This window comes from Chamaea fasciata, unplaced genomic scaffold, assembly GCF_029207755.1.
Source record: "Chamaea fasciata isolate MVZ Bird 193981 ecotype frontalis unplaced genomic scaffold, bChaFas1.0.hap1 SCAF_9, whole genome shotgun sequence".
Classification (NCBI taxonomy): Eukaryota; Metazoa; Chordata; class Aves; order Passeriformes; family Sylviidae; genus Chamaea; species Chamaea fasciata.
Genome location: NW_027094094.1, coordinates 8,342,796 through 8,359,019, shown reverse-complemented (window position 1 = coordinate 8,359,019; position 16,224 = coordinate 8,342,796). Strand labels below are relative to the sequence as shown.

Sequence of the window (16,224 nt, the reverse complement as noted above, 5' to 3'; positions counted from 1 at the left end):
TTGGGGTTTAGGTTGTCTCCTTAAACCTGCAGCAAATCTGTGCACTCATTGACACTGTACCTAGTTGTTATGGCATATCTTCTACATAATGATATTAATTTTGCTCGCTGTTAAGGACTCATAGTAGCTTCTGAGAGCTTCTTGGTCTTGTTATATATACATAATTAAGGTGTAGGCAGGCAGTTCAATGGAAAAATGACACTTTTTCCAGTTGGCCAGGTCACAAAAGCTTCCCTTCCAGCAAGAGTTGTCTTAAATCCATTGGTACCCTTATCACTTCTCCAAACAGCACATACTAAATTTTCTAAATGCCTGAGATAAACTCATGGCTCATAATTTTCCTTTAAACTGAGTTGTGGCCTGCAGAAGTTTATTTGAAGCAACATCTTCACCCTTCGAAGACTAAAAATACCAATGTAAAACACATAAGCACTTTTAAAGTATTATAATTTTATAAGTAATGTTTTGGTTTCCAAAAGTAATATCTTAAAATGAGCAATCTTACTGAGTTTAACAGGGAACAAATGTGGTTTATGCCTTGTCTTAATCAGATTTGGAGACAAAGCAGAGCTGACCAGAACATCTCTATATAAAATTGCTAGAGATTGTATTCTGGCAATTCCTTTTTGACAGTATTAGAAGGACTAGTCACTATATGTAAGAAAGGACAATGCTCATAGCAACCTAACATTACTTAGTACTCACAATAAGGTTGAGATGAACAACCTAGGGGGTTAAATTTCTACTCAGCAGTTTTCACTACTGTAACATCCAAATGGAATACCTATACAGATTCACAGTTACTATTCCAGCTGGCATTACTGTACCAGCTTTTAAAAGGCTACTTTGCTTGACACTAGCTGAGGATCTCATTTATTGAGTCTAAAAAAAAACATCCTTCTTCACAATGGACGATTACATGGAGAAAAAAAATAGCGTTAGCAATCAGTCAGTTGTGAAAAGATGACTGTACTTTTCTGAGACGTCGCAGACTGAATGGAGACATGATTCCTGCATCATAGCTATTGAAAAATCACAGGATTCTATCTCTTACAGCAGCAGATTTGGCCAACAGAAATAACTGAAAGAACTCTGAAATAACAGAAAGAGAATTCTATGAACCTTTTAACCATTTCCACCAGAACTTCATTTGAAGGTCTCATGGGACAGGCACAAAGTATTCTAGAGTCCCTTCTACTGAAAGTGATACTGGTTATAGGGAGAAATAAGGATGAAAAGTACTTGGACTGATAGCTACAGACAGAGATATCTATATGAATTTCAATAGCTAGCATGAATATATATGAAAAATGAGCAAGAAGGAAACGTGTATCTGTTATAAAAGAAGGTTCTGGGTCCAGTGGCTCCATCTTTTCATCATCTCTCCTGTTTTGCTTCATTAAAAAGGTGGGCTAGTGGGTAGCAATTGAGCACTGTTTGATTGCCATTATTATTCATAATATCATTTGTCACCTACTTTGTTTTTGCAAAGGCTATATGGACTCCTACTGGTATGTGTTTGGTATCTGGTTTCCCTCTAATTACCAGTCCTATCCCTGGTTTTGAGGGCTTTCATGTGGTATGCCTTTTTCTTTCCCCTTTGAGTGGAAATTATTTTAATTTTATACAGACATTTTCCACACATTATGCAGCAAATTCTGTTACATGCTGTCATGAAATCTCACCTCACTAATGAGTTCTCCTGCCTTCTTAGCCTGTTCCACATTTAATGACCCAGTGGCTATCCATCCAGCTCCTTTCATCCAGTTCAAATCTGCTCTGTATCGGTTCTGACAAAGGAAAGAAAATGTCCTATTGCTGGTGTTCATACACTTAAAATGCCAATAAAGGATTCAGACATCTCCAGAACAACAATGAAGTCAAATTAGCGCCTGCTTTTGTTTTATTCACTATTGCATAGTTGCAAGGAAAGCAAAAAAATACAGAAAGAAATAGAAATTTAAGGACTCACCAGCACTTGTGCAATATGCCTTGCAAGATAATTTTTAAAACTGATCTACACCTTACTGTTGTTTGCAATTTTTACTCTAACTTCAGTTTTATTGTATATATGGAGCACTCTTTAAAAGATCATCCATGACTTGCAATAAAAAGAAAATGATGCTTAGCATTTCCCAAATCATCCTCCTCTGTTTTACAGGAGAGAAAGCCTTTTGTTTTGCTTGTTTTTCCTTGAGTCTTTAAGGAAGAAGAGTACAGGAGCACTTCTCACTTTCCTCACAAAATCTCTCCTACCAACAGTACTGAATTTCAAATGCTTGGCTGTAAGTCAAGTTTCTCAAAGATGTCACAAAGGTTTCAGCAGTCAACAAGGCCTGTACACATTTCTATCTCAGTCTCCTTGAAAAGTTCTGACTTACAGCCTCAGAATGGAAAGTCTAACTTCACTGTTTACAGTATCAGGCAGTTCATCTGATGATTACAGCTGAACATGTGGTCTCCACATGGAATTTTATCACCAATTTTATCACCATACATTACTTAACCTCCCTGCACCTTAGGAAACAAAAATAAATGTACATCATATAGGAATCCTAGTGTTTTATTAGCATTTGAAGTAGGCTTTGAAGAAGCCATGCTCATAAATGGAGTTATAACCGTCCTCAAAACACTGCACAACTTAAATATATCTCATGAGGAAATAAGTGGCTAATATTTACTGTTAATATTCACTGTTTAATAGCTGAAAAATTAGATGCATAAAGATGTCATGGCATTACAAGCATAAATGTCTGAAGAAAGTCAGCCCTAAGTGGGGCTGAGGAAGGGCTGGATAAGAGGGTATTGAAATATGGGAAGCTTTGGACTTACATCACTTTGCAATCCGTAGGCCCACTTGGCCCATGCCACTCTCCTGTCAGTAGGCAGGACTGTGTACTGGTGGAGAGATGTCTTGTATCCTACATCTGTGGCCAGATTCTGAGCCTTTTTCGCATGAACAAGGTTAACCATATCCATGGGGATATGGAACTGACTCTTTGTGCCCTCAAAGGCCTTCTTGTACTCCAGATCACTCTGCAACTTTGACATCTGCAGGGAATGAGCCATCTGCGAATCTTCCTCCACACCTTTTACTCCAATGAGCTTACCCTTCATCTTCTCATAGCCTTCCTTATATTTAACCTGTGAAGAGGAAAACAGACCAAGAGGAAATGATTTGAGCTGCCAAACTGACAGACCTACTGGGAGTAAAGCAATGATCTGTCAGTGGTGTGGCATGCCGGGTCCTCAATACAAGCAAGCAAGAGGATCATTTGCAAAAGAGAACTGGAATGCCTTAGAAATTAGTGTCTAAAGAACAAGCCCTTTCTTGATAATATTATGTTCACAAAAATCTGGAAGAAATATTTTCTTTTTGGTTCTCTCTAGGAAAAATAACATTCTTCAGGCACAGAGGTCAGAGGGTTCTTTCAGGAATTTTCTGGCCAGGCATAGATGTATTAAGTTATGATGTTTCACAGGACATTTCCACTTCATTTTGAGTTCTAAAATTCACCCTTGGGTCAAAATGAGAATAGGAAAACACAGTCAGCATGTGGGGAAAAGCTCTGAATTGCTCAGAGCAAACCTTCTGACTAATTACAGAATGCCAATCATGCAGACAGCTCCTCCATCGCTCCTTAGCATGAATCGCGTGAGGGTGGCTCAGGGCACTGAGACATATGTGACACATCCCCAACACCAGCAGCAACCTGGACTGTCAGCTGTCCTAAGAAAAAGAAGGCTGATGGAGTCCATACTCACATCACTTGCCAGATCCCTCTTTGCCTTAGCTGTCAAGAATGACAAAGCATCCAAACGAAGCACAAATCCCTTTTCCTTCTGCTTCTCCCAGCTACTCCTGTAGAGTTTCTAAAGAGATGACAACAGCACAGTTTCTTTATTACCATCAGTCCATTCTGTTTGTTCTCTAGTCACAGTGAAAGCTCTCAAGTAACGAGTCCCTCCTGCACTCCATGCCCAGAATCCATATGGCTACAGATCAGATCCTGGTGTCTTCCTTTACATTCTGTAACTGTGGGTACTGTGGTTACTGCAACCCTTCAATATCTCACTGGTTCCACTGAAACTGTCAGTGTGCCACTCCACTGGAAGCATGTGAAAAGCGCAAAGCTACAAACTCTAGAAGTTGCAAGTCTTCAGAACAGCAGATGTGACTGCTGTTTATTAGGAGCATGGAATTAAATTTCACGTTTTTATATCTAAAACATGATATATTCTTCTCTGAGGGAGAATATAACTTTTACCTAGACAACAAGTATTTCACAGCAGCTGTAACTATTCACAGGAGTGAGGGAATCACACAGTACCTCACTGATATTGGCAGCATTTGCTTTGGCCAGCATGAAGACAGGGTCATCTTTGCTGATGGTGTACTGATGAAGAAACTGCTCTTTCCCTGACCTGTAGGCAACCTGTCCACAGGGAGCAAAGCAGAGTCAACAAGCAGTAGTCGACATTTAATGTTGAAGGAATACTGGTTAAAACATCCCAAATATTCAAGGATTTTTAAGGGTTAACTTATTTGGGAAAGTTATTCTTAAGCATCTGGAGCTTTTGTGTTAAATATGGAGTTAAAAACTGACCAGAGAGTCAGGCTGACCAAACTATTAATGGGTAAATTTCAAGGAAGCTGTGAAACAGCACATATATCAGGATATATCAATTTTATTTCCCAAAGTTAGCTACTTATCTAGCTATAAAGATGACAGCAACTCATACTCTATATCTCTATATAAAATGCATGCAAGAACATATTTCACTCGATGTTAAACTGCAGCTACTTCTTGGGTAGAATGAAAGTCTTTAATAGGATATAGAAACAGAATTTTAGGCATGAAATGAAGAACATTAAGCAATTGAATCTGCAGAGATCATTTGTGACCTAAATGTAATTGCTGACACAATACTCCAGTGAGGACTAACATTACAACTTTGAATGAAAACATCAAGGACCTTTTATGATCCATGTAGAAATCATCCCCGTTTTATATCCCAGGGCTACGACAGCAGAGAAATTAACTGCTCTGTTTTAGCCCATGAAGTTCTTGGAGGAGCTGTTGAAAAACTATGAAAATATGCCCCATTTCACAAAGTGTTATATTTCTTGCATCTCACACAAAAAGAAGTCCCTACCATAAAGCTCTAAATCTATGAGATTTACTATTCTGATTTCAGAACACACAGAAAGGCAGCTTGACCAGCACACAAGAGTCAAGTAGCATGCCCATTCCCAGTGGTGCATGATTTCTGTTGCTGTTGTTCTAGTTCAAAGAATTTAAGGAGAGAATTAATCAAATAAACAAATAAAACCCCTTAGAATTAATCTAAAGAAGTTTTATATATTGAAAGGCTTCATGACTGGGGGCTCTCTTACCGTCACACTGGTGTACATATGTCAGGAATGACCACATTATGCTTAAGCTGCTTGCAAAGAGACAAATTCAGTCAAGGACTCACATCACTTTGAAGTTCCTGGCTTTTCTTGGCATGCTTGATCTGAGAACTGTCAGCCACACTGGTGAACTTCAGAGCATCAACCTTCTGCCTGTACTTTTTCTACAGCAAATTAAAGCAAGTTACACAGAATTTTCTACAGAGTACTTGCCCTCCCCCAAAATACACCACTTTAAAAAATATATGAGTGATAGTGCCAGAAGTACCCTGTAAATTCCCAAGACAGTTTTAAGACAGATTTCAACAAGACAAACTTCCAAGCACAGCCCAGTGCTGATATTTTGAGGTGAGGAGGGCAGTGCACAAGTGTGTGCCAAATGCACTGCTGCTGCCACTGCAGGCATGGATATCTTTGGTGCCAGATGTGCTGTCAACATATCTTACAGGACCTAAGTTGCACACCAACCAGTGAGTGGTGCTCACAACCTGGGTATGACTTAAGTCAGGACCCAAGAGAGCTGATAAGCCACACAGTCAGTGATACTATCTCATTTCCTTACAAGGGACTTCTCAAGCAGATACATGGGTGGTTCAAATCACAGAGCATATGTTACTGAGATATTTTTAAATTATTAAGATGATAATTAAATTAGAACGAGCAATTTCAGAGTCCTGAAAGTAACTTGGATTCAAAATCTTTTCCATCTTCACAAAACCTTTCTCTTTTCAAAGCAGAGCTAGGCATAGACACTGCAGTCAGGCCTTTCTGGGATGAACAGCTATGAGAGGCCTCCACAAGGCTCAGGTCTCACATATGGGAAAAAAATGTTGTTCTTTATTCACCCTCTGGTGCCAGTATTTATATAAAATCCAATGGAATGGAAAAATGTGCATAGAGAGCAATATTTTTAGCTTGGTAAATTAAACTGTAGGTAGTTTCATTCCCTTTTACATTTTGTTTTACATCTGAAACACTGAAGTGAATGGAAAACTTTAATTGACTTCATAAGGCTTTAGAACAGACCTGTTTTAAACTAATGTCTTTTCCTCAACCTTTTGCACCACTCATTTGAGAGCGAGCTAAGCATTCTTTCTCTCTTTGAGACAGTACAAGGAAATGCAGGACTCTGTTTCAAGCCCACAGTGTGACAGGGGAGACCAAGCAAACAATTCTTGTATACTTTAATTGAATTCTTATTCTACCAGTTCAGTCATGAATTGGGGCATTCCACTTAGAAAGGGTGTAAATGTATTTTTTTCATTATCTGGCATTTCAGGAGAAAAATTCTTCTGTTTGAGCTGATGGGTGAACAGATCAGTTTACACTGTGTCTCTGCTAGAGGAACACAAAATAGAAGTTAAAAAAGCATGCAGCACTTCAAAGAGGTGCTCATCGCTTTATTTTAGAAACCTGGAAGGGAGGGAGGCAGATTAAAAACAGCATGTTTTGTCACATTGCATGGAACACAATGTAGTGACATCCTGCAAAGAAATGACAAAATACCAGGCTTTGTATGGCAACAGAGATCTCTAAAATAATATCCACCAGTCTCCAGTTTAAGTGACTGTCAGCTGTCTCATGGCCTTGCACAGCACTGGATTGAAAAGGAGATCATTATGGATTAAATATTTGTGGAAGTGATTATTACTACAGCACACCCCAGAAGCAGATGTCAGTCTACCCATAGCAAGACACCAGATCTGAGGTACCTCCTCTTCTTTTGTTTCTAAGATGCATTTTTCCCCTTGTAGGAGTAGTGAGAGGATGTCAGAGACCCAAGGTGTCAGAGAGTGTGATCGCCAGTAACTAACTGGCTTCTGTTCCTCCTTCCAGAACTAAGTGGGATTTTATCCTTCTTGTCAAACTTCCCCCAATTTATTCTTCTCTCTGTTCTCTAGCTTTCCTAGGACTAGTGAGACTGCTCAACCATAGCTAAGAAGCTCAGGAAGTTTACTTCCATAAGGTTAATGGCAGTGCAAAGTCATTAATTAATAAAGCAAAAGCAATGAAAGGCAAGAAAAGCTGAATTTGCCCGTAAAGTCACAGCCCCTACTTGACAAGGAGCAAGGAAATTTTCAACTATGGCTAACAAATATCTTATTTTTCAATACTGCTCCTTAAAACCTCTTTGTACTTCATGCAGCACATGAAACTCAATGGAAATTCAATGCTGATCTGCAAAATGGACAGGAGAATGAAAAGAGGTGGAAGCACAACTTACAGGGATTACTACCTCACAGACAATTTTGATAATTATATAAAGGGAAAACCAAGGATCTTCTAAACTATAGAATAACTAAATTATGCCCACCAGTTTTTCCAGTTCTCAGATATTCCTTGTCAGGAATCCCTCACCTATTCCACATAACGTAATGGAATATATGTGCATGAACCTTTGAATGAACAACAGATCGAAGCCTGAGAACTTTGCTTACCTCACTGACTAAATCTCCTGCCTTTTTGGCTTGTTGTATATTAAGACTTCCTTCTGTGATACATCCAGCTCCTTTCATCCATGTCAGATCTGCCCGATATTGGAGCTGCAGAGGAAAATTACATTTATTGGCACAGGGAACACAAAGTATAAGTGTTCATATGAAACAAGAATTAACATCAAATGGAAAAAATTATAATCTCTTGCACTGTTTTTAACAGTTAAGCTGGGTGTACATCATCTTACATCGCTCTGGAGATCATAGGCCTTCTTTGCCCACTTGGTCTTCATATCTTCTGGAAGCACTGTGTACTCATGGAGTCTCGTTCTGTAATCCAAGTCACTGGCAAGAGCCTGAGCCTTCTTAGCATGCCTCAGGTTTATCATATCCATGGGCAGATGGAACTGGGCCTTGCTCTCCTCAAAACCTTTTTTGTAGGCAATCTAGAAATAGGGATGAAAATAGATTGTCTGTGTCAGATATTACAAAGCTACCTTCAGTCGCCCCTCTTGTTTGGGTCTTTATGCAGATTAGGCAAAAAAAACCCCAAACACATGTAGAATCAGGTCCTATAAAGGACAGAACAGATGGCAGGGTAAATTTTCAGGGTTCTAGAGACATTTTCTCTATTACAGTACATCTTACTTTCAAACATACCCTTACAGACTTGAAAGTCCTGTGCAGAAGTGTTTATATTGAGGTTTTAATATGATGATATTTTATTCATATTGAGGTTTTAACAGGATGTTATTTTCCTGCCCCAAAATAAGGACACTGTTGCCCAAAATCCCCGGCTGTGCAATCATTGCAGATTAACAGATGGTGAAGGAAACCAATGTTGTTAAATGCTTCCAAGAATTTCTTACAGTGAGAGCAGTAACGGTGGTAGATTGCATAGTGTTGCTGAAAGTTTCCTAATTATGAAAAACACCTTTTGAGTAAGAGAAATAATTTACCTCACTACTCATCTTGGCCACCTTCAGAGAGTGCAAAAGTCTTGAATCCTTGGTCTCAGTTGCTTTCCCTTTTGTTTTTTCATATTCTTCTTTATATTTAATCTGTCAAAAAAAAAAAAAACAGCGTAAATCTAAGAATATTTCCAATTACCCATGAGATAAGCAATATGTTTCTCACTGGTCAAAATTTAGAAGAGCTTAGTCTGATTCTCTCATTGTCACTTCAAATTTCCCAGATTTTCTCAGAAATTCCAAAGATGCGAGGTCAGTCTCATTTATGATGTCTTTAACCTCATTCTTTAGGGCTCATCCCTCTGAGGTGAATATGCTTATAAACTTGAATTCTTCTGATTAGTTAAATTATCTGGCTCTTAGAGGCAAAGATAAGAAATAAATCCAAGCAAGGAATTCAAGACTTGATTTTTTTAATGAGGTGGGATTTTAGAATCCCCACCACTGCCGAACACTTTCCAGCTGCAGAAAAAGTGCCTCCCTTTTCTGCCTCCCCACAGGTTAAAATCTTGATATAAATTGTTTAGAAAGATTTTGTTTGGAATTTTTTTTATATACATGTGTTTATGTTAAAGAAGCAGACTAAAGAAATACGCATTCCCTTTGTAGTAGATTATAATAGAATTTTTGAGGCTATAAGCAATTCAAAACACTGAATTTCACTAGGGGTTTATTGTGTAAATTTTCCTCCACTCTGTCCACATGACTTTTAAAAAATAATTTTTGGAGAGTAAAATTTTACAGCAGAATCTGAGAAAGTTTCCAACTGTTCATTAGCCATTTAAAAAGATGGACAGCCAAATGCAGGATTTAAAAATCCAGATGAAGTGAGTTATGCTTTATTTCCCTGTGCTATAACTACTTATATAAGAATAACTCCCAGGTAACTAAATGTAACATACATCACTGGCAAGATCCCTTGAAGCTTTGGCAGCAAGTAAAGGCAGAGAATCAAGTTTCATTTCAAAGCCCCGGCCCTTACTCTTCTCCCAGCCTTCTTTGTACTTAATCTGAGAAAGGAAAGACAGCAACATGTCACTAACACATAAACACACAGGATTTTCAAACAAATGTGGAAACGACTCAGAGAAAAACAGAAGCATAAATACGCTCAGTCCACAAACTGGGACCTTCTTAAGTCACAGTTCATTGTCATTTTCAGCTAATTAAGTGTCTAGAATTGAGTCAAAATTTTCTTCTCGGAGTTCACAGGCGCTTAATAAAGTCCCAGAACATCCACCAATAATTCTCAATTTAAGACAGATATGGAGAAGGAAGCGTTTTTCAAAATTGCCTCTTGTTATGTCTATCTATGCAGACATAAATAGTATAAAGAGATCTAAATAGTATAGATCTATAAGAGTTGATCTATAGCTGAGCTGAACAGCTAGTGCTAAGACAAGACACCACTCATTGCAGAATTTTTCTTTCTCACCCCCAAACTATAACCAGGCAAGTCCCATGCACTCAACTGGAAGCTGCAGCTCTTTACAGGAGCTCCTGGAGAGCATTCCAAAGGGACCCAGCTCGTGTGCTCTGAGCCCACCCCGGAGCGTGAAGCAGAGGTCAGTGAAGCATTCTTTGTGATCAGGGGATTGTCTACAAAAGCACACTCCTGAGCCACACTATCTCACAAACACTGATGAGGTGCATGAGAATCACACGTTTAACTTCTAAAAGTTGTGGGATTTTAACAGTTTTTCAAGCTCATTTTCAAGATTCCACTTGAAATTCCATTAAAGCAAGGTCGTCAAGTGTGCCTTCATCCATACTATGCATGCAACTAACGAAGGCAGAAGGTTTTCAGGACGCCCCCAGTTTCTGGATTTGGCTTTTTGCATGTTTATATTTTACCAGTATCTAACAATGAGCATGCATCCCAACACAGTACAGTTGCAAAGTCCACAACACTCTGCCAATGCAACTCAAATAAAACTTAGGGGAAGAACACAAGACACAAAAAATTTGCAGTAATGACAACTCAAAACCATGAAAAATCGTGAAACTGGTTAAAAAATAGAAATCACACCAGTAATATCTGGAGGTTTTTTCCTCATTTTGCACTTATTTGTCTTGGGTTTTTTCCCCTCCAAAGCTATCTATGGCAATGGAGGCCTGAAAAATACACTAAAAATTAAATAGAAATTCAGCTTTTCAAGCAAGCACTTGGTTTTAACCCACAAGACCCTAAGTGAATCACTATTTATTTGCCAGGACTTATGAATGGAGTAACAGTGGGCTTGATCCAAGTTGGCTGAAGTCACTGCTCCTTTCCATTGACTTCAGTGGACTTTGAATTACTAGAACTGTGCAAATGTTGGTTCTTCATACAAGTGTCACCCCAGAAGCAGTTACTTTTGTGGACTGAATACCATTTTACTGATTTAAAGAAATTCAGATCATCTGAAAATGTCTTGGGGAAAAAAGTCTAGAGGTTTCACTGTCCTTGAAATTGTATCTCTGTCTATTTGGGGCACTATATTTCATGTTCTTTAGTACAAAGCTAAATGATAAAGGTTAAATGCTTCCAGAAAAAGTGTCATCATCTTTATAGTAATTTCAGTCTAATAAGAGCATCATGAATGCCAGTATTTCCCCAAGGCTTGACTTACCTCGCTGTATAACTCAGCATTGGCTTTTGCTTTCACTAAGAGTGGAACATCCTGAGGCAGAGTGTAATTTGTTTTTGTCTTCTCATACTGGGCTCTGTAGTTCAACTGCATATGTTGAAAAGGTCAGCAAGAAATTCAGTTTTTTTTAACTTAATAAAAATATAACAGATTGATTGATAGCTGTTTCAGATTATTTGTGCCATAAATTATAATTTATGCTGTGAAATTAAATTATCTCATTCTACTAAACAACAGTGGCTAATGGTAGCAGAACTTACATCACTGAGCTGCTGAGCATTTATTTTGGCTTGAGCCATTTGTGGAGTGCTGGCAACAGAGCTGTACTTCAGTTTGTCTATGCTTTGCCTGTAGTTTACCTAATTTAAAATAAATAATAATAATAAAAAAAATTTAGTAAAGGAAGAAATCGTCAGACTGGAAAATGAGAGATTGCATAGATGAAGTTTTGCTGACTAATACTCTGGATAAAATAATACTTTAACCATAATAAATAGGTTTGAGGAAAAATGCCAGGATCTCTTGGATGAGATCCTAGTTAGTGCTCTGAAAATTTCCCTGACTGAGGTCACAGTTTTCATCCCACTCTGAAAATTACTTCACTTATAATCCCTGCCTGTAAACCCACAAATTCTTACAAAGATGCAGCACCAGGTGCAAATCATTGCTATAAAATCCCCCAAATCATTGCTATAAAATTCATATTCTTAACCAACATTTCATCCTTTTTTATCTTTATCAGACTAGAATTATTATACCTGTCTATGAAGAGATTTTTCCAGTGTACCACTGGGTAGAGCAAATGAACTCTCTTATATTGGTCTTTACTGAGTTTTAATGTAACAAATTAACCACAGAATTTCCCTGTGTGGTCAGAGATTTGTGTGGATGTTGAGAAAAGAAAAATACATACTTTCAGTACAAAAAAAAAGTCATTTTAATGTCAGCCATCAAGAGGACTGGAGCTCACTAAATTACTAGCACATTAATATGGTAGCAACAACAATAAGTTATAAAATAAATATGTTAAAGCCCCAAATTATACGTGATTTGAAAAAACCATATGAGGCTTCCCTTCAAACCTGTTGCGGCAAAAGGGCTCATTGCTATACTACAAACCACAATTATTATTCTCTGTAGGCCCTCATTAATATTCACTGTAGTTAATCACCACTTTGCAAGCATTGCAAATCACATTGCTTAAAACTAGTTTCTTAAGAACACTTCTTTCCAGTAAAGTGGAGCATATTTCTAGAGACTTTGTGTTACTGAAACTATTTCAATGCAAACCTTCTTATCTCCTGTGAACTTATGTAAACATAAACTTCCTCATTTTGCCAGAATAATAAAAGCTAGGAAAAAAGGTCTGAATTATCTCACAGGTCCAAAGTGATCAAGGTACTAAAACAGTGCATTTTGCTTCCTCAGAGACAGAGAGAATTTTAATTCCACAGAAAGGGATCATTTCTTTTTAACTGCAACTGTGTATTTATTGCTACTTGTGATTGCTTAATGTATGAGAGAGTTGTATTCCTAAAAGAGATCAGAGTAAGCATGTTGGTTATTTGGGAGCACACAAGTCCTGGGACTAATTCAAAATCCTAGATCAGGTGCAATGGAGTCTCTGTGGTCAGTGAAATTATGTGTTTCAAACCCTGATGCTGACTATCAGCTGTAGAGCCACTGGAATTGCTGAAATGTTCTTCACATTTTGGACATGAGTTTAGGCTTACATTAAACTCCTTAAGAACACAGGTCTCCCACACAGTAAGCAATCAAACACTGAATTTTGCTGTTCTCAGCTTTCACAAAGTCAAAGCTGAAATTACTGTTGTAGAGGCAATAGTTCATCTTAGAGTTGAAGTATACCCAGTATTTCCTCAAAAACATCAGGGTTCCCAATTCTAGCTCGGTGTTTAGGCCCAGATAATTCTCACATAATGTTACTGACCTCTCTAAGGCACATTGCTCCTGATTTATTGCAATTTCAGTGTAAAGACAAGGTGTATACACTTTAGGAAGTCAGAAACATCCTGCAGAGCTGCTGGTCTCTGACTGTAGGTTTTATAAGCAATGCCTGCTGACTGTTCTCCTAAGGCACAGGGTAAGTTGCCAGTGGTAGAGGAGATCAGTCAAGCTTTTAATGCTTGTGGGCGGTGAAAGTTTCATAAGTTGTACAGACTGCCATCTTTCCTTCGTCTGAAGGACACACACAACCACAGCAGTACACAAACCTCCTCACATCCTCCCCCAGTAACTCAAGCCCAGGCACAGGGGCTCCTCTTTCACATGGACCTCAGGCTGGAGGAAGGTTGTGTGACCAACCAGTTCCCCTTCAAAGAGGAACACACCTGTCCTCAGGGACTTCACAAAGGACTCACAAAGACTGCTTCAGTCTCCCTGTCCTTCCAGTGCTTTCAGTGCTTGCTGCTGCTGTTGGAGCTGCCCCAGGATGGTGAGACTTTCACAGCACAGAGCTGGGACAGGGCAGAAGCCACTGATTTCACATCACTCTACAGTCTGTGCTGAACTGAAGCAGTGACAGGACATGGCAGCACTCTCTACTGCTCTGAGACCTCTTAACACTGCGCTGCTTTAACTTTGTTAGCAATGACTGTTTGCTCCTATCATTAAATCATCATTTGACACAAGCAATCTATCACAATCTCTCCTACAGAGAGAGATGATGAGCTATGCAAGTCATAGGGGGGAAAAAAAGCCAAAAACAAAACCATAAAATTATTTACATCTTTCAAAGGGACCAACTTTCTTGTTGTCTGGTATGAAGGAGTGAGAGTAGCTGGGTAATTGTAGTCAACACCGTCGTGTTTGTAATCAGACTTATAGGCTATCTGAAACACAAGGAGAACAAAAAAAAAATCATTCTTTTTTTTTTTCAGCTGTCATTTGTTTGAATAATTATCAGTCAAGAGGAAAGGAGAAACAATAATATTAATATTAAATACAAGAAACAAAGTAAGTTCAATGTCATGAGTGACAAAGAAAATGAAATTATTTGCATAGTTTAGCCACTAATTGATTCTTTTTCAGCTTCTCAATTAATCCAATGCCAACAGTGGGAGCATTAACTTAACTTCCACCTATGACACATCTCTTTTATCTTCCTGCTTAGTTCTCAAGCTTCTTACAGATTTGTAAATAATGTACTTGAAGGAATGGTATGTAATGAAATAGCTTCTTGACTAACCCAGTAAATTAAATTGGAATCCAGAAATCTTCATTAAAGACTGTTTTTTCCAGCAAAGGTCTGACCCTGGGGGTGGTGGCAAACAACCTTCGACATCCTACTGATGTCAAAGAAAACTGAAGGATCTCAGTATGTTGCCAGATCACTGAAATTTCTTATTTTAACTTCTTCCACACAGTGAGCCGTAAAACAGTACAAAAGGGTTTCCAGAATTTCCCCTCTTCTCAACTTATCTATCCATCAGATCCCCAGTACAGTATGATCTAAAGTTTTCTATCAACTTAATTCTGGAAAAAACTGAAAGACAAGGAGGCATCAATCATGCAAGTGTGATTAAAAGGGACTCACATTGCTTGCCAAGCTGCCAACTTTCATCGCATGGAGCATCCTCTTGTCCATGCCAATACCCACATAGTGACCTTTCATTTCATTCTGGTAGGTTTCTTTGTATTTAAGCTGTACAAAAAAAAAAAAAAAAGATAAAAATACTCTGAGAAAATGTATTCAACTTTTCTACTGAAGAGTTTCAGTTTTTCAGAGTTTCCTTATTTTACAGCAGGGACACAAATTGTTACAGCTCTGGTCTGCTAGTGTTGCTCCAATACAGGAACTCATTAGTCCACAACAGCCTTGGTACTTAAAAAAAAAAAAAAAAAAAAAAAAAAAAAAAAAAAAAAAAAAGCGCTAAAACCCCCTGTGAGTTTCTTGTTCTAGAAGATATCATTTACTTGCTCTTCATATCACCTGAGTGCCACATAAAGTTACATCTGCATTTCCTCAGAAATAAATACTCTAACAAAGTCCCAGGGAGACAATATTCAGGCATTAACAAATGAACAAAATTGGATTGTTTTAGTGCATCTTTCACCAAACCCAGAGCTGGGGATTTGACCAGAAAAATTGATCATTTGACCATCTCAGCTGCATGGCAAAATATTTACTCCTCTGGGATTTCAGAGAATGGTAAGAGACAGTATGAAACAAAATGGAAAATCATGAGAAACAAGGGGTATAATTATTAACACTGATTATTTTCACACAGGAATTATGTTCCTCTCTGGCATTAACTCTGATGAAGTATCTTCTACCTACCTGTCCAGTCAGGAAATGGACATGCACAATGAAATAAGCAATAATTATGACAGACAACAGCAACAACAGACTGCTCCTTCTTTAGATCAGCAGTACATGGTAAACAACCTCTCTTCCAAATACCATAATAGTACTTTTCATAATCCTAAATAAAATGACCCCCAGCTATACGTCAGGACACACTAGGATAAGTGTTGTACAAAAACGGGCTAAAGTCAGTTGTAATCACATTTCCAGCACACATTTATCTGAAACAAACACACACAGATGACCTGTGATTCCAGCAGCTACCAGGGCAAACAAACCACACATGAGGTACTGAAAACTTACATCACTGGTGAATTTTGAGATCTTGCTCATATTCTTGAATTGTGGAGTGTCACAGTAGTTCATGCTGTAGCCTTTGTTGTTTCCAAGATCCTTCTTGTACTCCACCTTTGTGACAAAAATGCACAATGGGAAGCTATGGTAA

The 16,224-nt window shown here is 38.3% G+C and overlaps 1 protein-coding gene across 1 annotated transcript in view; it reads right to left on the bottom strand.

Annotated features, from left to right (window-relative positions):
• Positions 1-16,224, bottom strand: part of NRAP (nebulin related anchoring protein) — a 48,095-nt gene that overhangs the window by 18,087 nt on the left and 13,784 nt on the right. The window contains exons 12-25 of the mRNA XM_066190907.1: positions 16,083-16,187; positions 15,009-15,116; positions 14,200-14,304; positions 11,713-11,811; positions 11,435-11,539; positions 9,725-9,832; positions 8,811-8,912; positions 8,100-8,297; positions 7,855-7,959; positions 5,482-5,580; positions 4,332-4,436; positions 3,766-3,873; positions 2,833-3,144; positions 1,686-1,790 (exon numbers count right to left, since the gene is read on the bottom strand). Coding sequence (XP_066047004.1) covers positions 1,686-1,790; positions 2,833-3,144; positions 3,766-3,873; positions 4,332-4,436; positions 5,482-5,580; positions 7,855-7,959; positions 8,100-8,297; positions 8,811-8,912; positions 9,725-9,832; positions 11,435-11,539; positions 11,713-11,811; positions 14,200-14,304; positions 15,009-15,116; positions 16,083-16,187 — 1,764 coding nt within the window. The remainder of the gene's footprint in view (positions 1-1,685; positions 1,791-2,832; positions 3,145-3,765; positions 3,874-4,331; positions 4,437-5,481; positions 5,581-7,854; positions 7,960-8,099; positions 8,298-8,810; positions 8,913-9,724; positions 9,833-11,434; positions 11,540-11,712; positions 11,812-14,199; positions 14,305-15,008; positions 15,117-16,082; positions 16,188-16,224) is intronic.